Source organism: Neopelma chrysocephalum, unplaced genomic scaffold, assembly GCF_003984885.1.
Source record: "Neopelma chrysocephalum unplaced genomic scaffold, ASM398488v2 Primary Assembly neopelma1_96246, whole genome shotgun sequence".
NCBI classification, from domain to species: domain Eukaryota; kingdom Metazoa; phylum Chordata; class Aves; order Passeriformes; family Pipridae; genus Neopelma; species Neopelma chrysocephalum.
The window spans coordinates 411,090-432,274 of record NW_020924895.1 but is presented as its reverse complement, the minus strand read 5'-3'; the positions used below and the strand labels follow the sequence as shown (position 1 = coordinate 432,274).

General features: G+C 40.4%; 1 protein-coding gene across 4 annotated transcripts in view; it reads left to right on the top strand.

Annotated features, from left to right (window-relative positions):
* Positions 1–467: 467 nt before the first annotated feature.
* The window catches only part of NRG1 (neuregulin 1), a 32,267-nt gene continuing 11,549 nt past the window's right edge, over positions 468–21,185 (top strand). For 2 of the 4 annotated variants that reach the window (XM_027708460.1, XM_027708458.1), the window contains exons 1-4: positions 468–600; positions 7,316–7,374; positions 13,587–13,610; positions 18,165–18,267. In XM_027708460.1, the coding sequence (XP_027564261.1) occupies positions 560–600; positions 7,316–7,374; positions 13,587–13,610; positions 18,165–18,267 (227 nt within the window). In that variant the 5' untranslated portion in view covers positions 468–559. Of the gene's footprint in view, positions 601–6,597; positions 6,666–7,315; positions 7,375–13,586; positions 13,611–18,164; positions 18,268–21,185 lie in introns of all 4 variants that reach the window. The other 2 variants (XM_027708462.1, XM_027708461.1) reach the window with 2 other exon arrangements.

Sequence of the window (21,185 nt, the reverse complement as noted above, 5' to 3'; positions counted from 1 at the left end):
CTTGAATCAGCACAGGGACTCAGGTTAAGCTTCTTGAAAAATACCTACTTCAGGGCAATGCCAGGAAGAAATCTCATCCAGGTCCTGATTTTATTGGGCGCTGTATCAGCAACTCTCACACCCCAAAATCACTTGAATGCACTTAATGCAATATAAGTTGCTCCACGTAAATTACACGTTTTTAGTGAAATAGACATGAGTGTTGCAGAAATTTAAGGTCACTTCATGGACAGGGCTAGGGAAACCCTCACTTCCTCCCAGCCTGAGTGTGGGGATTATGTATGTCTGAGGTGTGTATTTAAACTCCAGTCCCTGTGTCAGTCAACAGAATACAAGGTCAAGTTATTGGTTCTTGTGGTAAGAGTTGCCAAATCATCCCTAGCCTTACTTCTTCCCTCACATACAAGTACACTTACCAGTCAGGAAGAAAAACAGCATCTGATCCATATTCTTGTTCTTGTCTTTTCCAGCCACTTCCACATCTACAACTGGGACAAGTCATCTCACAAAATGTGACGTAAAGCAGAAAGCCTTCTGTGTAAATGGGGGAGAGTGTTATATGGTTAAAGACCTCCCAAACCCCCCAAGATACCTGTGCAGGTAAGAAATCCTACTTGCCTCTTTTCTTGGAACCACCAGTTTCCACAAATGTTTTTTCTTTAAAGGAGCACCTGAACAATTTCTTCTTCTGAACTTGCATTTCTTCGTTTTTAACCATGTGGATGTGAAAATAACATACCAAGACTGGCATCTGTGTTCTATATATGAGGCATAGCAGAGACTAACCAGGAAATCTTCTCACATGATAATGGCACAGCAACCTCCATTGACGTTTACACGGCATAAAGTAACACAACTTGAGCCTTATATTACAAATAATGAAACAGATACTGTAAACTAGATACACCGTATTTAGCCAAAAAAAAAAAAAGGTGCGTGGATAACTGCATTGGATAATTACCTTTTGTACAGGAGAAACTGTTATTTTTATTGTCTGATGTAGTAACTGAACAGTTTCTGAGGAGATCAGATTCACAACTGGTTGTTGTGTTTAATTGCATAAAAAGCAATGAATGTCACGTTAATTGGTGGAGGTTACTATCTTGCGTGAGGATCAGGAATACATATGGATTTAGTTCAAGGAGGTGCTTGTGCACCTTCCTCAGGTCCTGACCCGTGCTGTTTTGGGGTATTGTGATAGTCCCTTGTCTTGGAGAACACCCAGGAAGAGCTACAGCACTGGAGTTTATCTCCTGCCTGGGAGCAAATCATGTAGCATTTATCCCTGGAGATGAACTAGTCATAGGGGCTGCTTCTCTCTAGCTTGAGAGGCAACTCATCATTTAAACCTTGGGAGACATCATTGGTACCTAAGAGGGTTGAGTGGAAAGGGTGCACTTTTGTGAGAATATTGCTGTTTTTCTGACAGACAAGAGATGGTGGTTGGTAAAGACTGCCATCAGCTGCAACTGCATAATTTTTCAGTCCCCTGGGATGAAAAGCGAAAGAACACTAATTGTGAAGATAATTTTGGTGGGTGAGTTAGATGAAGGTCTATGATGCTCTCATTAGGCCAGGAAGACATTGACTGCTTGTCTCTGTTGTTAATGTAAAAAAAAAAAAGAAAGGTAAACAAACAAACCAAAAAAAATCATCAAAAACCCCCACCAAGCAGCACAATGTTCTGGTTTACCTGTAAGTTTTCTTTTTTTCTTTTTTTTTTTTGTAGAAGGTTGATGTAACCTACACTTCACAGGCTTTGTTTTGCTTTGGGATTTCAGATGTCTCTGCTGCTGAAAGTGATGTATGTTTCGTTGATTTTAGGATCATTTGTAGTTAAAGTGAATATGGAAAAGTGTGCTGTGGTGGGTTGCATCCCTTTTTGAGAGAGAGAAAGATTTGTCTGAAATGTGCATGACCATTGTAAACCAGCAGTACAAGATGAGCAGTTTGCTATGACTCCTCAGGGCGTGTACAAGAGCCTACCTGTGTGTTTCAGCTTCTTATTCAAATATTGTTCAAAAAACTTCAGGGCAGCAGAGCTGAGCATCTGGGAGACTTGCTAATCATTAACATTGTCTTGCCAGTTTCAGAGGTGTCCCATTTTCACTGGTATGGGGACTTTTTTTTCCATTCAGAGATCTGTGTATGTTTTTTGATGATGTTATAGACTGGCTAATTACTTTAATACTATATATCAGAGACACTTGAATGAAGTGGGTGCTTTTTCCCCCTGTTGTAAGCAAGAAAGAACCTTTAATTCTGAGACTGGATTTGAAAGAAAAGGCAGTTTCCCAGATTTGGCAGATGTGCCTCTCCCTGGGTGGTCCAAGACCTATTTGGAAAAAGCATCAGAGCTTTAAAGTTAGAGAGGGCGAATCTCATTTACAGTAAGACAGTGGAGAAGAATTCTTACCCTGAGAACAGTCAGGGCCATTACTATTTTGCAGAGCCATTTGCTATGCCCTCTACCACTTGCCAGAACCAAAACTTTATGTTGAGTAGTAAAACAGGATGCAATACTGCTACATAAGAAATAAAAGCGTGAGTACTTAAAAGTGGGTGTACGGGGAAACTGAAAATACAGTTTTCTTCTTATTTCATTAAAAATACAGATGTCTACTTTTAATTCTAGTGTTCCAGTGTTAATTAAAATAAGTACATAATCACTGCACATTGCCTTCATTGTTCTGAGAAAATAAATCTACTCCCAGAACATGCCTGTGGAAACAGAATGCTTGAAATATGGTACTTGCTCTTCATATTTCTGCCTCAGTAGCAAGTTCACATTTTTCCATATGGTCCATCTGTTGAGAGCAAAAACAAAATTTTTAAAGCATGAGCCATATCATTCTAAATTAGTTTTATCCCAAACCAAAAAAACATGACTCAGATTCAAAACAACCATGGAATTTTCCAAGTGATATCTCTGGTTTTGTAAATCCCCTATTCTAAAAAAAAAAAAAAAAAAAGAAGATACCACATTCATCCTCTGTTAAAATCTTACTGCGTATTAAGAAAAACAAATGATCCAGACAGGATCCAATCTTGCTTTCAGGGGTACTGATGTGAACTTCGAGAAAATTTCCTGCTTTCAAGCAGTAACCACGTGAAATACTCAAGAAATGTGTGAAGACACAGACATTGTACAGCTACCTCTATGGTAGCATCTATGTTCCCTACGTGTATTTTAATTACGGCCCCAGACTGAACAAAACAGTCTCAGAATAGGACAGATGAAAAAGGAAGCTTTGAGACTGCTTAAATAAACTAGTGTATAAAATTTTTGGAAGCTTCACAGGAACATGAACCCCATTCTGAAAATGCCATAGACCTTGGAAGCCTGGATGTTACTGGCTTCCTATGAGACTGAGATTCTTAAATCATTCTGTTCAGCTGGAAACATGTCCCCAGGTTCACTGAAGACAGAAAGATCAGGTAGCTTTTTCAATAAATACAAAATTAAGACCAAAATTCCTGGCATTTCCTTCTTACTTGAAGAAAAATCTGTATGAATATAATATCTGTTACACTTTTAAAGTGTTCTTTTGAAGTATCATACCATGAAGGCCTTACTAGTCTGACTAACTGATTTCTTACTCACAGATACCATCTTTTCTAGTGCTTTTGTTGTTATTGAAGAAATGAATTTACATCCGAATTTCACTGGATGAAAATAAAGCTGCTCTCTCACTGAAGTAGGCTGCTGCTTTTCTTAACAGCAGAAGAGTGAATTACATACTTTTTAAAGACATAGCCGTTTTCTATATCTGTCTTCATGTAAAGGCCTTTCTAGAGTAGAAATGGGCAGAAGGTTATTCAAACCAGTGAAAAGATAAAATTTGTTTCAATGATGCAAGGAGAAGTTCCAGAGATATTCTTTCAAGAGGTGGGATAGAAATACTGGTTCTGACTTCAGCAATGAAATGGACTACTAAATATGAAAGTACTGTACTTCCCACGAAAAAACAAAACAAAACAAAAACCGAAAAACAACCAATCAAAATGTTCTCCCCGAATGCATTTGTTTATAGGCAGTAAATGAAGTGGAAATGTGAGTTTCTGATCCATTCAGCCGCTCTACTCCTGCCGAAAAACAGTTTGGTGATATGCATTCAGTGTTCTGAGGTGCATCTACTGAATGCATGCAAATGCTGCTCTTTGCAGCTACTGTGTGTAGAGGAAAAAACCAATTCTTCTATCATGGGTTTACCCAGTTTATACGATAAATAAATAGTCCGAGTAGCCTTCTCGAAGGCAGAAGGGAAATTATAAAGCTCTCACAGCACAAACCTTTTGCTCCAAGTTGTTTGACTTCAACTATTGCTAGTGTTGTAAAAGAAAATGGAACATGGATAATGATCCAGAAAAGAAAGACACAAGGAATAAAGTCTGAAAACTTTGAGTAGGACAGGGTTTTGAAAAGGACACAATTGCAAGCTGTTTGTGAGCTGGAAACAGTGCTGCGCTGCACATCTGAGCAATAAAATGCCTTCAGCATTCACACATCATCATCAGAGGACCAGCTCATCCCAGCTTTCCTCTCAGATGGCCCACCCTGGGCCCATTCTCAGGGGCAGGTGCTCCAGCCCATTTGCTGACAATGATTTCAGAGTGAATATAAACACACCTGAACTATTTTCGGCACCATCTCAACAGGGCTGACCATGGTTGGTCTGGAAGTGATTTCAGCTTTGTCTACACCAGCGCTCAAGTTGTTTTCATCACCTCCACAGCTGCACCAACATCTGAAAACAAGCACAGAGGAAGCAACCCACCAATGGCCAGTGGCAGGAGCAAAGCATGAGGCTTTTAATCAGCAGCATGTTCCTTGAGATTGTGTAGGGGTTGAGCCTGACAGGCAAGATGTAGAGATCTCTGTGAATGGAAAGCCATGTGTGTGCTAATGCCAGCTTTCCAGGGACAGTTATTTAACAAGATCACAATAGTGGAAAATATTTTTACTCTCATTCAGTAGCACAGATGGAAATACTTTCTATCAAAGGCATTTTGCCTTCTCTCAAAGATGCAAGAATTCTTCTGTCATGCCCAGAAATATCACCTTTTCATAGCAGAGTTATCTTTGTTGCATTTTTCTCAGTTGAATGTATCTTTGGAGACTGGGATCTCTCCACACGGGGTACTTATGAAAAGATGTGACCTTGGCTCTGGAGAACATAAACGCCCTTCCTTCATAAGCAAAATAATAATAATAAGCTCCAAAGAATTATCTGCAGATTGTCAAAATATATATTTTATTACACAAAAATAATTCCTGCATGGTTTATTTGAAGAAAATACTAGCATTTATGTCTGATAATGGTCTTCTGCCAAAGGGATTTTATGAAAGTCCCACTTGTGCAAGAGCAGTATCCCTGTTTGCTAGGGCTAGAGGCAATTGCGGAAGAGCGGAATTTCAAAAATCGGGACAGCTTTCAACACACATGAAACTCAGATGGATAGAAGAGATGAAGGATTGTTCTGAACAACGTGCACTTGCAAATAAGAGGGTTCTTCAGCCCCTGGCAAGTAAATGATGAAGAAGTTTGAGAAAGAGGCTAGCACCATATCATCAACAGGAGAAGAAGAGGGAGAGATTCTTGCACCACGGCAAACTCATGGAGAACATCACAAAGACAAGCAACACAAGTGAGACACGTTCAAGAAAGAAGATATCAGGTAATTTCAGATTACATACTGAGTAACAGTGGAGAGAAGAAGGAGAAAGAAAGAAGACTGAAATCTGTAGGTATTTAGTGTGGTGGGTGGACAGTCACTCACACTTATGTCTGTAGGACTATGGCGATATTTTGGGATCCTGAGCTCTGCCCCAGAATGGAGAATAAAGGTGAGGGAAGAACTGACAGGCAGCAGCAGCAAAGACAGGCAGAGCACAGAAGAGAACTTCCTTCGCTATGACCGGGGAAAAGCTGCATTGAAGTTTTCTGCAGAAGAGCTTGTGAACTGAAAGGACGGAGAGCTATGGGGCTTCTTTTGAGAGCACTTCTGCCTTCTCATCTTACTTAGTGACTGGACTGACTTTTTTTTCCATTTGTCAGCCATGTTGAATGTACTTCACTTTGGGTTTGAGTTTGTCTTCTCACTTTTTGGAATATTTTTGGCTTTTCTGTTTTTGTTGTATTAAATGCTCCTCCTCGAAGCAAATTACCAGAAAACACAATATGCCCTTACAGAAATAGGGAAATCATGGTATTTTCGTAGATTTTATGTGACTGGTGAAAGCAACAGTGCATTGCAAATTTGAAAAAAGAACTCAATCAGGTCCCTTCATGAGGTGGAATAAGCAGTGAACCGGTACACATTTTTGCTAGCCATAATTCTTTTTTTTTTTTTTCAAAACAGACAAGCAAAAAGACTTCCTAGATTTTTTTTTTCCTCTGATGGATTTTTGCTGTAAATTTTGAAGAGTGTTATCTTCTGGAAAGATTACACTTTCTTGCCTCTTTTCTGATCGTTTTTCACTAACACCTAACCAGGACATCACTTAATGCACTCCCACTCCATAGACCAGCAGGTGTAAGTCTGTTAGTGCAGTGGTTTTGGTGTACTATTGCTTATCACGTTTTTGCCCTTTAGGTGCCAACCTGGATTCACTGGAGCAAGATGTACTGAAACTCTGCCCATGAAAATCCAAAACCAAGAAAGTATGTTAAAATAATCTGAACTTTGCTTTCTTCCCCAACTACAGCAACAAAATCAATAGTACTTGGTGTTTTCACAGTTCAGCTGGAACTGGCCTCTTTACTCACTAATTTTTGACTGATTCTCTAAAGTACAATCTGTACACCATGGCATTATTGACCTCCAAAATGTTTCTCATTTGTGTGATTTTTGATCTTTCCATTCATTCACAGATGCATTTGTTTTGCACACACTGGCAGTTTTCTCGTTTGGGAGACTGCTGTAAAGTGCAACCCTAAAAGAACAAACTCATGGAGTGATGTACAGATCTTGTGTCCTTGCTGCCTTGTGGAAAGTGCATCCTAATACCAATTTGGGACTCTGGAATGGTGAATTTCTGTCTCACATCGTGAAACACACTTTGATCTGGATTGGTTTGGTTTTGGCTGGTTTTTCAAGGGGGGGATTTCTTTACATTTCCACAGAGCAAATGAGTTGCTCTCAACGCCTCGAGCCATTTTGACATGCTTAAACCGAGATTCAGTTTCTGAAAGTGAACTCACCAAGTCATATCAGTTCACACTGAAGGAGCTTCTTTCTTAGCATATATTCACCTCTTCTCTTTTCTCTGTTTTTTTTTCTCTACCATTTTTTTGTTTGTTTTTCCTCTCAGGTGCCCAAATGAATTTACTGGTGATCGCTGCCAAAACTACGTAATGGCCAGCTTCTACAGTACGTCCACTACTTTTCTGTCTGTGCTGCAGTAGAAGCATGCTCAGTTGGTGCTGCTTTCTTGTCGCTGCATCTTTCCTTCAATTTTGTTTTTGTTTTTGTTTTTGTTTTTTTTTTTTTAAATCTGTAACTAGATTTGTTGCCTAAGGCCTAATATTGATTGTCTCTGCCTGCTGCATGAAAACGGTAACAAAAAAAGCAATTGCAATACTCTCCCGGATTGTTTGGCATTGAGGTTATGGGGAAATGCAAGACTTAGGAACTCTGTGAAATTAACACTGAGCGTGTGATACGGACTCCCAACTGACATCAAGCAGAAAAAGTACTAGAATTATGTTTCAAAGTCTCTCATTTTATTTGCCACAAAAAGCTAATGAATCATGGTACAGGGCAGCACTCCCCTGACAAAGGGACAGGTAGCCAATCCTTTACTTGTATGTGAGATTTGCATTTGGAACTACAGGTTAAGGGTTATTGAGGTGTTTACTTGGTTTCTAATGAGCACGTGCCAAACAGGATCAAAATGTACTTTCTCCTCATTGTCCGAGTTTCAGTTGAAAGAGCACATAAAGAAAAAGAAAAGGGAGGGAGACGGCTGAAACAATGGGGTCTGACACATTTTGGGTCTATTGGGGGTAACAGGTGCAAGAGATCAAATATTTCAGATTAATTGGCAAAATAAAAGTACCAAACACACACACAAACAGAGAAAGGACTTTGTGTCAGACTTCTGGTAGGATCAGGAACTGCGGTTACATCCCCTCAGTTTTCTCATGAAGGAGTGGGTTAATTATTATCATTATTATTATTATTAGTCAGAGAAGAAATAGAGGGTACACTAAATACTTACTTTCTCTCACTGACTATAGCAAAGTTGAAGATAACATATAAGAAAATTGCTTAGATCTTACATTTTAATGCATGTGTACTATGCACAATTAATTGCTGCTGGCATCAGAATGTACTGTGATCTAAGAGCAGTATGATAGAAACAATTTTTTTGATGGATTACTTGCCAGCACAGAAAGACTATAGGCTATCCTAATTTAATTTCCATTAGTATATAGGACAAAAAGCTGTAAGCATGTGCTGGACATTTTGGAGCCTGGAGAGATGCATAGGTTTCCTTGTATATTGATGGATGAAAAACGACCATATATAATTCATACTGCCCATCATGGAAGCTACCCATGTAAATCCCAAGAGTGATGACTGGAGACCAGACCTTCCAGCACTCAAGTGTGTATTTTATGCCCTGATTTAAAAGCTTTATTAGTGTGAGTTATTTTTAAAATGCCTTTGGTAACTATGGATTTGAAAATTTTTTATGCTATGACAGTATTTGTTTACCAAATGTTAGATTTAAGTGGCCTTTCCTGTGTATTGTGGTGAAAAGTGCAGTTAAGGTTTCCTGATATTAGAAGAATAATTTAAAAGGAGGTGGTGTAAAAATATGAGATCCATTTTTTGCTGCTGAATTTACACTGGAAATTTTAGAACAGTTGCATGTTGATTATAAATTCGTTTTCCTATCCAGGAGAAAAAAAAGAAAAGAAAAAAAAAAAAGAAGAGTTTAGGTGGGTTTTCCTTCATTAGTTTTTCAGTTGGGATATTTAAAGACACCATTTCGAGATTTTCTCAAGTTGCCTCCATGGAAAAGGCATAGATGCCCTTGCCTTGCTGCGAGGGTTGTGCTCAGTCACAAGTACTTGAGTTGGTCCAGTCTTTTCTCTTCTTGAAATGCACTGGGAGGAGAGCACACCACTGCCTACCTCAGGCTACTCTGAGAGCCCCAGTCCATGGCTGTGAGCCTCTGGCACTTCTGCCCACCCTGCATCTGCACTATAACCCCTGGTTTCTTATGCAACGAGAGATGTGAAAATGATGCTTTGGAAAATGTCCATCGAGAGTACATTTATACTTAAAAAAAAAATTAATGAAGAAGCATTTATATACTTTTTATTATTAAAACAAAAGAAGACCACAGCATACCATTTAAGAGGGGGCTTAGAATGAGAGTTCTCTTTAGGCAAATGTTGCACCTGGGGCATAAAGCCAAGCTCATATTTTACACCAAGTGTTGTGGATGATTGACTTAACTCTGTAGATGCAGCTTTTGCAAAGTACAGAGCAAACTGGGATGCTAAACAGCATGAGTGCCAGTAGGAGACAAAATTGTATGTGTGAACTATATGGTGATATCTAATTTTACTTCCTTTCAGAAGGGTCTTTCTTCATTTGGAAAGAAAGAGTCAATGGGATTCCAAGCCAAGTGTGCCTACCGATGAGCTGTTACTATCTTAATTTGGCTGTTGAGGAAAAGTGGCTTCAGAAATCTACCCTAAAGTTGATATTTGAGAGTCCTGAAGTTATGAGCTTTGCTGAGGGTCTTCGCAAGGATAGAACAAGGCTGCCACTGAGCATTCTGGAAATCCCTTGTTCCAACAGAGTGCAAGGATAACTGGCTTATCTTGGCAGTGGTTTGGTTAGCTCCAGACAATTCAGTTATCATAGTGCACTAGAAATAGAGTTGAAAAGGAACACAGGAGATTAGGTAAATCTCCAGTTCAAGAAAAGTTCTTCCATAGAAATGCCTTTCCTTTCTGTCAATGGAAGTGTGAGCATAACTGGGAATGGACCTGAGGGAAGCTACTGGAAAGCATATGTTTACACTCACTGTTTACGCTGGCTTCCAGCTTTGCAAGCACACCAAACCATAGGACAACCAGTGGTTGCTGAGAGGTGACGACTCTGAGACTCCCCACTGCTACAGTGCCTCCAGCACTGTAGATACACACATTTCCCCTTCAGCTGGTGCTTACCACCTTTGTAGTCCAAGGAAAACTGAAGAACAAACTGTGCTAGTGTTTTGCTGGTCTCTGGAGCCCGCTGTCAGACCCTGTAATGTCCTTTCCTTGAGCACAGCAGTCACAGCTGCTGGCAGGGGTGCTACCCTGCCGTTCTGCTGTGACCGGTTTGACTTTGAGGCTCATGGTCCACCACTGCTCCTTAAAGACAGCAGAAGGCAGTCCTCAGAGTGTTCCAAAAATACACCTGTTCCGTGCAGATATATTTGCTGTATCTGGATGCTCACACATTCGCTCCCTTGAAGTCGAGGAATCAAGGCAAATGGGGGAAAAATAATTAGTTAGCATTAAAGGTTTTGGCTAGTTTTTGTGTAGTTATGCACGAGAACTCTTAAAACAACAGTGTGCAGAATGATCCTTGGGATAAGAGACAGTTACAGAGCTGTGAATTAACAGACAGTTGAGGAAGCTTCTCTAGAGCATAATCACAGGTAAACCCTTTGTCCTCTCAAATGCCCCAGATAGACCAAGGATCCCATCCAAAGGGCCAGTGGATTTGCTTATTTCACTAGTGAACAGTGAATTCAGCTTGAGGGGTGTGCTCTGGGCCTTCTTGGGCATGAATTGAACATGGTCTGTGCCTTCCCTCAGCGTGGGACACCAGTTTAAACTGTGTCCATTTCAGCTCTGCCATCCTTGATGAGCAAGGGGGACAGTACCAAGAAGGGCAGAGGGAAATTTTTGTTTAGATGACAGCCCCTGCCTCGTATGGTCAAGACAAACCTGTCTGAGGCAATAAAGGGGGCAAGAGTTGAGGAAAGCTCTGATATCCTGGAAGGGTGGCCAAAACTTCACTTACTCTGTGATGGCCTTGATTTTTCAGTCTTTTCATATGAACTACAGATCTTCAAAAGTACGTTTTTAGTTATTTTGCTACCTCAGTATTTCTCAGTTTCTATATATTTCTCAAGTGTTCACATCTGTATGAGGCTACTATACAATCGTACTGGAAATTTTCATTTTTAAAAGCCCTTCAGCACCCTAAATTGTCCACTTTATGTGCTGAGACCAAGACTCCCAAATGATACAAATTTGAAAAATGCCATTGTGCATCTTCTGCTCAAGGTTAAAAAAGACAGTTTATCATTATAAACTATTCAATAAATGTTAATTAAATACTAAAATTGCTATGATAGAATACTTCAATTAGGAAAGAGCAAATTTTCCATGCTTCTAAGGCTCGAACCAGTTGTAGGATAACACTTTTACAGGAGCCATAGGCCTTCAAATTCAAAGTTCAAAACCTGTTTTGCAGGCTGAGTACCACTGAAATGAATCAAAATTTTTAATACAAAGTGGATCCTAAATGTCACAAAGAGACTGTATCCTGATCCCTCAAACAGAATTGTCTGACATTTAGGGGTTCTGTTCTGTGATAGCTTAGGGGATTTTAGTTTGTTTCCAAATCAAATTACTTGAAAAAAAATTTCTTTTTAAATTTTTCATTACCCACAGAACACATTTAATAAGAAAAGTAAACAATACTTAAGAAACATGACGCCTTGGTGCCTCAGAGTTGAAATGGGTCTCCCTGGACGTCTCTGATGTTGCAGTTGATCCGAATGTGTCCTTCCTTTGTCAGGTGCAAGGTCTCTACAAAAGAACTGAGGTAGTCCTCACCTCTCACTGGGCAGCACACCCACCTAGATTTATAGAGTACCCACCCCAAAATCTTAGGTGCCCAGTAGCTGTGGCACACCACTCAAGGACGGAGCATGCAGTTCTGGAGGATTTATTCCACATTTCCAGGCACCATCCTCTTGTTCCGTAGACACTGTGCCTCAGCAGTTGCAGTTTTAAATAACTTTACTTCCTATTTTTTCCTCCAATACTATCATGTCCCTCCTCAAGTCACATCCAGAATGAAAACTGAGCTGTTAAAAATAACTAATTGAATTTATTCTTAGAGCACCTAGACAAATATTCAATAGAAACCACACTGCATGCAAAAACTATGCAACAATAATTGGGTTAAATAGGAAAATATCAAAAACAGTAATCTGTTTATAAAATGAGAAGCGTTGGGATATTCTGCTTTCTTTTGATCAGGTCTAGGGAATGTACCTAGGAATACCACAGATAAATAAGAGCTCCATAACATGTAGGTTTGAATAAACAATGCATGTTTTTTCAGCATGTTTTTTGTCAGGTTTTTCAGCCAGAACATATTCCCGTTTTAAGTATCAACTTCGTATTGAATTATTTGAAGTAGAAACTGCATGATATGAATTACTTCCTCTAAAATTAAATCACCTTCAAGCGAGGTGTCTTACCTATAAGCAAGCATAATTACAGTAATATATATGCATGGGCATGTCATTCATTTTATTGAAGATTTAACCAAGCTTTCTATGCAACTAATGTATATCATTAGCAGAGTTCAGGTAGGCATGTAATACTGGCTCTTTAGGAAGAGACCTGGATGGATTCCAGCTTACTTAACCCTTAAAATTTAATGATTGGCAACAAAGAATTTGCATTCTCCATGTGTGCAAACTACATTAAAAAATCTATTTGGTGAGAAAATTAGGATTGGATTTAAATTTCACAGCACACAAGAACAAAAAAAGACAAGGGCTACCACGGCTATGGTGTTGGCCCTGTGGGAAGGGTTACCTGCTGCGAGGAAAACCTGTGTTCCTCCTTACCCCCAGCTACTGGGGCCCTGGGGGTGCTGATTTAGGCATGTGGAGCATCAGGCCGTGCGCCCTAGGGTCCATCCAGCTGGCCAACAAGTTGTTCTGCCAAGGCAGCACAGCCCAAAGACAGGGAAAAATGGGCTGGGTTTCTCATTTTCCGGAAGCCAGAGCCCTGCATCAGTCAATCTGCAAAGCAGAGAAGGACTCCCAGCACTGAGCAAACAGTGCCAGCCACCTCCAGGTCACAACCTACAAGAGCAAGCATATGCATTCTGGGGATAGAAGCAGGTCCAGAAGGGGGAGTGATGCACAACCCATTTGCAGGGGGACGCTGCCCTTTGTAAAGCATCCTTTTGCTTTCGTGGTCCCGCCTGAAACCAATCAGCCATTGCACTTGGCATCCTCAGGCCGTAGCCCCCTCTCATCTCAGCGACATCTTTAAGGGTTAATGGCTCCTATGGCTGCTCAGATCCCCCATACATACGTATTTTTGTGTGTAAGACTTGCAGAAGGTCTGGTCACATAGCTTAGGAGGGCATACGTGAGCACTGCCCCCGTAACTGGGCGCCCCTTTGTCCTGTTTCATGTGCAGACACAGAATAGTCATAATTCTCATATGTGATTTATTTTTGAGTACAGTGTATTGCTCTTTTCTGAAACTTTTTCCTTTTTCTTTCTTTTTTTTGACAACTTTCTGCATTGGCAGAGCATCTTGGGATTGAATTTATGGGTATGGACCAATCATTCCTTTTAGCCTGCAGATTCTAGACCCTGAGAGATAAACCCCTTTTTATTTTTTTTTTTGTCTCCACCTCCCCTTTTCAGTTCTTAACCAATTTCTTTATGCTTTAGAAGGGATCATACAGCTATAACAACAACCCTTGTCAAAGTGTTAGTGGAGATCAGTTCACTAAAATGGTAATAGTGACAGGATATAACAGACCTAAGGAATTCTAGGAATTACTGAAGTAATCATAACATAGTGTACTTTCCTTTTTCTGCTGTAAAGTTTTGACATTTTCTTTGCTGAGTTCTTCTAAGGTTGCCAGGTTTTGGGAACACTGTAAGCATTAAGCAAAATGACTAACCCGTATATTAAAAAAGAGAAAATGTTATGGCCACTTAAAATTCTGCAAATTTGCAGTTTTGAGCTCTGGTTTCCAAGCAAAGTTTTGTGTCTAAAACCACATCTAGGTGTGTAAATCAGTTGCCTATACATATGTGTAAATGATATGCATATATTACATTCATTTCCAGGTCTGTAACTTAGAAGTGGACTGGAAGTTATTTAGGAATTTAAGTAGACTAGACTCCAGATCCTCAAGGCAGCAAATATATTCAATATTTCTAATACTATACTCATATTGCATCCAACCAAGAACATTGGCATTGTATTTTTACACCTCAGCTTTAAATATAATAGAAATAGATTTTTAAAGTCCTCTTCATGAGTAGACTGTACTTACCTGACTAGCTATTCATATTCAGAGGTAAAAATAACTCATCTCTTGAATAGGCTAACTTGAAATTCAGGTCACTTTTAGTTTGGAATCTCCTATAATTGTCCATAAGTGAGAAAAAACAGATGGTGATGCTTTTCACACAGTTTTAGTTCGTGTTCTTATTAAAAATGCCCCCACAAAATGTCATTAGCTTAAGCTGTGAACTGTGGAAAACCCATTACAAGTCCTAATTTTAAAAAACCACTCACAATCCAGCTCATTTTTGTTATTATCACAAGGTAATATTAATTCTCACTCATAAGTAATAGATTGTAGTAGAAGATACATGGCTACATAAACACTTGAGTAGTTAAATTAAAATCCTTTAAAAATCTGACTTGCAAATTTTGTTTTGTGTAAGAAACAATCAGTGGAACCACCTCTTGGAATTAAATTATTTTAAAAATCCCCAGAGACCTGTAAGAAGAAAAACTTGACAACAGAATAAATTTAAGACCATATAGATAACCAATTATGTATAAATTAGAATGATGTGAAATTAATTGCATAATGTGCATGTTTGAAAAACTGCACATAGAGGGATTTAATGTCTTGACTTAAGTCTTAAGTGGATTTGATTTCCCTAGCATTCTGTATGGGAAAAAATATATTGAAATTGTTTTTAATAATTAACAGGCTCAAACCTTTTCTAAATTTTCACTGCACATACAATTCTTTACAGACTTCCTTGCAAGGCTGCTGTTAATTTTTTTCAGGGTAGTTTGATCAGCACATGTTACTTAGCTGGGCATTGTTATTAATATTTAATAACGTAAATATTAATACTGGTCAGAGGGAGAAGGCAGTTCTGGGGCAAGATGTGGTATAACCTCAAGTGCCCCACACGAGTTCAGTCCCTGCTTTGCAAAATTCTTCTGGCCTGAAACACAGAGTCCAGGCTTGTCTTCAGGGCACCATGCCATCTGCAGAGTCGTGACCAGAATCCCTGTCCCCTCCCAGTCACCAGCAGCCCCTGTCGTGCAAATTGGTCCCTGAAGGATAGAAGGACAACCCCCAGTTGGCCCCTGCTGTCCCCTGTCAGCCAGAAACACAGCCAGAGTTACCTGAGAGCTTGCTGATTTGCTGGGCACGGCATGCCCAGAGGCTCGTGCCTTCCCAGGCAGACATTCCCCCACAGATTTTGGGGGAGGGCATGGCAGCACCACCATTCCCACACACCATGTCAAGCCAGATTGTCCGTAGAGCCTCGTTTTTAGGGGCACAGGAGGGAACCGAGGCATTGAAAGCAGACACGGGGGGGTTTAATTTTCCATGCCCCTCAAGACCTGTAGTCCCAGCAGACATGCTGGTGGAAGGAGCATTGCTGCTCTCTTGCTGCATCCCCCGTCCCCTGAAGTGGGGTGAGTGCCCACAAGTGTCCAGCACATAAGTAACAAGCCTCAGCCCACTGGCAACCTCAGCCAGGCCATCACCAGCCAGCGTCCCAGCTCGTTTGCAACAGCCTCACACCAGAGCAAACCTCCTGGAGCCAGCGCAATTTTTCCCTGAGTATAAACAACCAAGCAGAGTTTCCGCTGTTAATTAATCTTCTTCCTCCTCTCCCTTCCTCATCCAAGAAAAACAGGTTGATATGTCATTACTCATTTTGCTTCCACAAGCTAACAGCTGACGGCATGACAGTTTAAAAAAAATAAATTAAAAAAAATTCAAAGCTTTTCAAATTAGCCCCTAAATTGCTTAGCACAATTCTCCTGTTTCCTGTGACATCCTTGTAATACACCATTTCCATGGCTAACTAATAAGCGCTTTCAGAAGGAGCAAAAGTGGGAAGGGGGTCAAGTGCCACTAACTAGGCGAGGAGTTATGCTGTATGAGAAATCCCTTCACACTCTGCTTCAACCTTTTTTTTTTTTTTGTCCCTAAGCATTTCTTCTCTCTGTTTTTTTCCAGTATCAAGCATGTTGTGCCAGGCCTGCAGTTGACTTTTCAACCCTTTAATCTTGTCTTTCCCTTTATTTCACCTTCCTCTCTTTCTCTTTGTCCTGGTTTGGTTTGGTTGGAGTTTCAGCCCTTTCTTCCTTCCCTTTTTTGACTTTCTGTTCTTGGAGTATTTTTTTCTTTAATACATTTTTGCAGCATTCTAGTTTTACCAAACTCACTTCTTCTCCCCCCCATTCCCCTCCTTGTTAATAATTAGAGCTATTAATTTTGTCTGACAGTGCTCGTGACCTGTTTGCTGGTGTTTTGGTTTGCAGTGGGTTTGGCTTGTAGGAAAAATTTGTTCCATGGTGCCGTGCATTGTATCAGAGAAATTAAAGATTTCTTTTTGCTTTTCGGTTTGTTGCATGGAGTATTTGCCCCTTGCTCACAGCAACTTTAAAACTAAACCTGTCAAGCTCAGGAAACACTTTGAAGGGAAGGCTGATGCCTCTTCAGTAAGGAGTATTTTTCCCTGAACTGGTGTGTCATTTATGACAGCACATCATTTGGACAGAGACACATGGCACATGTGAGGGACCATTGTACACCTCTGTACCTCCTGGTGAATTGCTCCACAGACCTTATATGTTCATGTAAGCCCCTTCCAGCAGGAATAACGCTGGCTCTTATCCCAAAGGCAGTGCAAAGCTGTGCAGCTCTAATTCATTCATTTATTTTTAATCACCTGCTGGTACTCCAACTGTGGTCAATGTTGCAGGTCATTATCAGACTGTCTGCTTAATCAAAAATAAGACTTGAGTAAAACTAGACATCCGTTTTTGTCCTAAAAGTGGGAATGCAAATCCACATCTGTGAAGCGTCAGCACAGAATGCGCCTCTGTTTCAGCACTCCCCGCATAACGTTTCCCCAGCAGAGCACTCAGCAGTGCTCTCTGCCAAGCATGAGCAAGGCTGGAAAGCATCAGTAGCTCCAACCCAAACATTACCAGTGCTACTAACACCTTTGTAATACTGAAATATCTCCGATGAATGAGATCGGTAAGAAGTTGTCATCACTGAGCAAGCTGCCACCCTAGATAGAGAGTTCCTTTGTTGATCACAAAGAGATGCAAATAGAAGCTCAACATTTCTCTCATACAAGGCACTGCTGGTTGTTGATATTGCTGCATTTTAGGAGAGCACTGGAGGAAGAGTCTGCATTTTATGACCAGAGCTCAAAACATATCTTCATTTCCATTGGTGATATAATTACAAGCCAAGCTCATGTCTCAAATGTAGAAGAATATTTTGAAATCTCTCCTGTAAAGACAGCTGAGATACAAATTGACATGGGAGCAGAGGGACATTGGATATGAAAACAATCCAAAAAAGATAATAAGAAAATAAGTTTCTCTTAAGACCTGTAAAATTGGCTTTCATTCCAGCTGTCTTTGCAAAGTAAAACTTCCAAAACATTTGCAAATTCATGTTATTACCTTAGCACATTGAATTTTTATTTCCAGCAATCGCTGAGTGTTTGTCAATTGTGAAGTTGTTGCTTAGATATTATTCTTGTTGACTTAAACAACAAAAAAACCAAAAATGAAACAAAAAATACAAACAAACAAAAAAACCAAAACAAAAGAACAACCAACCAACCAAAAAAAAAAACAAACTGACTTTTGACTGTAATTGTACTCATCTCCACCATTGTGTTAAGAGTTTGTGGTGTAGCTCTGTTTTCCTTGCAGTTAATAATGAGTCTGCCTGAAGTGTGGTGGCCGTGTCTGTGTGGCTGTGTGAATTTGTGGAGTGGTTTGTAGCATGCCAGCTGTTGATGATGTGCTCCTTGCCTGGCCACCCTCCATGTTGTGACTTTCTCTTTTTTTGTCCCTTTCTAGAAGCTGAGGAATTGTACCAGAAACGGGTGCTGACCATAACTGGCATTTGCATTGCTCTTCTAGTAGTTGGCATCATGTGTGTGGTGGCCTACTGCAAAACCAAGTAAACTTTTCTCTTCTATTTTATATCTTTGGTTGTTGGTCAGGGCCTTCCCAGTTGACTGTAGCTTCCATTCCTCTGAGCATAAGGTTTTATCTGGGTTTCTCCAGAGCTGAGCTGAAGAGACAAACTTATAGCCAGGGTGCTCTGGCCCAAGCCAGATGAGTGCAGGTCTCCATGTCCATCAGCAGTGTCAAAATAAGGCAGGTATCTGAAAGGTTTCTAAGGGGTTTGGGGGTTTTTGGTTTGGTTTGGTTTTTTGGTTTGGGTTTTTTTTTTTCCTATCACCCATTCGAACCAGTTTCCCCAACTGAAAAGGAACAAACTCCAACACTGGAATCATGTTGCTACCCAGCAGTAAATTTTACATATCAGCCTAGTTTGTTTGTACTTGAGACAAGATTAATGGTGCTAAAAGTTACTATGCACCAAAGGCCAAAAAAATGAACACAAAAGTGCTCTCAATGCAAAAGTAGGCACTTAAATGCATTCTCTGAGTCTCTAAATTACTGGGGGTGACTCTCAAACATGCATGAGGCACCCTGGACCATAAATTACACGGAACATCAGCAGAATTTCTGCTGCCAGAACTTCTGGCTGCTCTTATAAATCTCCCCACCAAAATACAGAAAACCCTTATCATAAATATTCCACATTTCTATAAACCTGATTTACTGTTTCAGGGTCTGATTGGCAGTTGGGTTGTTGTTTTTTGTTACAGGCCTCACCAATAATGGATGCGTTAAATGTGGGGGAGGAGAGAGATCATTTTTCCCCCTCAGTGAGAGTCACACACACACACAAACACACACACACATAGAGCTGCTCCCACCCATAACGTGGTGCCAGTGGTCAGTGAAGAACAACTGAAACAGTTATAAAATAATCAGATCAATTGCTGCTTTCAGAAATGACAACTGGCAAGGCTCAGCAGCTAAATAGTATATTTCCTGATTCAGAGTTCATTGAAATCAGCCAAGACATCCCCATGAATTTCAACAAACAGTATGTTTGAAGTAGAATTTTCTATATAAAGAGCCCCCAGAACCCATCAAGGGTCTGGATGCTTTGTTTGCCACAGACATCAGCAGTCACCACAAGCCAAAAGTGAAATGTTTTCCAACGCAGCTGATGAGAGCACCATGCCAGTTCATGGCCCTCCAAATGCAGCAGTGATGCCAGACAGCTATCTGTAAGGTGATTTCCATATGCTCTTTTCTCCAAATAGGGGAAAACCCAGAAACCAGGAGGAATCCTGGGAATGGTGTTAGGAGAGCAGTATAAATAAAATGTAGTGGCTCAGATTTTGTTGGTCTCTTCACAAGAGATACTTGCTGGTCAATTGCTAAGGCAATATCTTCAGACACTGAGTCTTAATTCAGCAGCGCTTTATTTTCAAGTCATTTACATTAAGGGAAAAGCTTCTTAAAATAAGTGAAATACACACTAGCTTTTGCATTATTCTTTCCTCTCAGCTTTGTGGAGTAATTTCTTTTTTTTTAGTCAGTGTCCTTTTCCTAGAGGACAAACGGCACAGATGGAAGCGTGCAAATGCAAACACCTGGGAAGCAACGCGGTTTCCTAAGGACAGATTCCCAGGCTATATGTGCCAGGATCTCAGTCCTGCAGATGATAAACTCCTTCAAGAACCTACTTTCTCTACCATCTCAAAAAAATTCAGGTTGTCCCCAGCTCCCAAGGTCTTCAGGATCTCAGGGAGCTGTGAAATCAAGTTAAACCCTTGCTCAAGTGTCACTTTTCAGCCTAGTCAGGTCTTCGGGCAGCTGCTCAAATGTCTCCTGGCGCTGCACTCTCCATCCACCTTAACCACTTACGTGTCCTAAGATGATGCCTGGTTATCCTTAAAGGAAAAAGTCCATATGGATCAGGGACTGTATCCTTCTGAGACAGGAGCATTTCCAAAGCAGCCATCTCAGTTTATGCCATTCATGTGGTGCAATATAAATTAACCATTTTCCACTGTCCAAGCACATACACACAGAGAAAACACACAAAATGCTCTGTGTGTCAAGTAATGTTTTCATTCTCTTTAAGCTCTCCTGGCTATCAAGCTTCAACATATTTATTGTTTTCCCTCACCCCTGCTTTTTGTAAAGCTTAGAATAGTCCCCTTGAGTTCACAACAGGATTGAAAATTATTATATCTTATATTGTCCTACCCTGCCAACACTGTCTGCATTCTGCTTACAGTTTAGGGAATTGTATGTATTTTAGCTTTTGCCACACCAAGGTCACACGTACTCCACAGTGTGTTGGAGCCTGCATCCTCCCTTCATTTCCACAGATTCTGTGGCAGTATGGTGGAAGTTCTCCAGCATAATTAGACAAAACTGGGGAATATTGATAAATAAAGTTTGAAATTGAATAGCTATTTCTCTAGGTATTCATTTTGGTGTACTGTTTAGTGTGTTCTGCACAGCCTTCCCAGCGCCAGGTTTTACTGTGCTGTAAGTTTTGTTGCTGACAAATTGTAATGATCTCCTGAAAAGTTCTTCTGAGGAGAGACAGAAGGATTACAGAATCACAGAATCACTTAAGTTGGAAAAGACCTCTGACATCATGGACTCCAACCTTTGACTGATCACCACCACATCAGCTAGACCATAGCACTAAGTGCCGTATCCAATCGTTTCTTGAATACCTCCAGGGATGGTGACTCCACCACATCCCTGGGCAGTCTATTTCAATACTTAACAACCCTTTCCATGAAGAAATTTCTCCTGATGTCCAACCTGAACAACCCTTGGTGCAGCTTGAGGCCATTTCCTTTTGTCCTGTCACTAGTTGCCTGGAAGAAGAGATCAACCCCCACGTTGCTAAAACCTCCTTTCAGGTAGTTGTAGAGAGTGATAAGGTCACCCCTGAGTCTCTCTTTTCTCCAGAATAAACAACCCCAACTC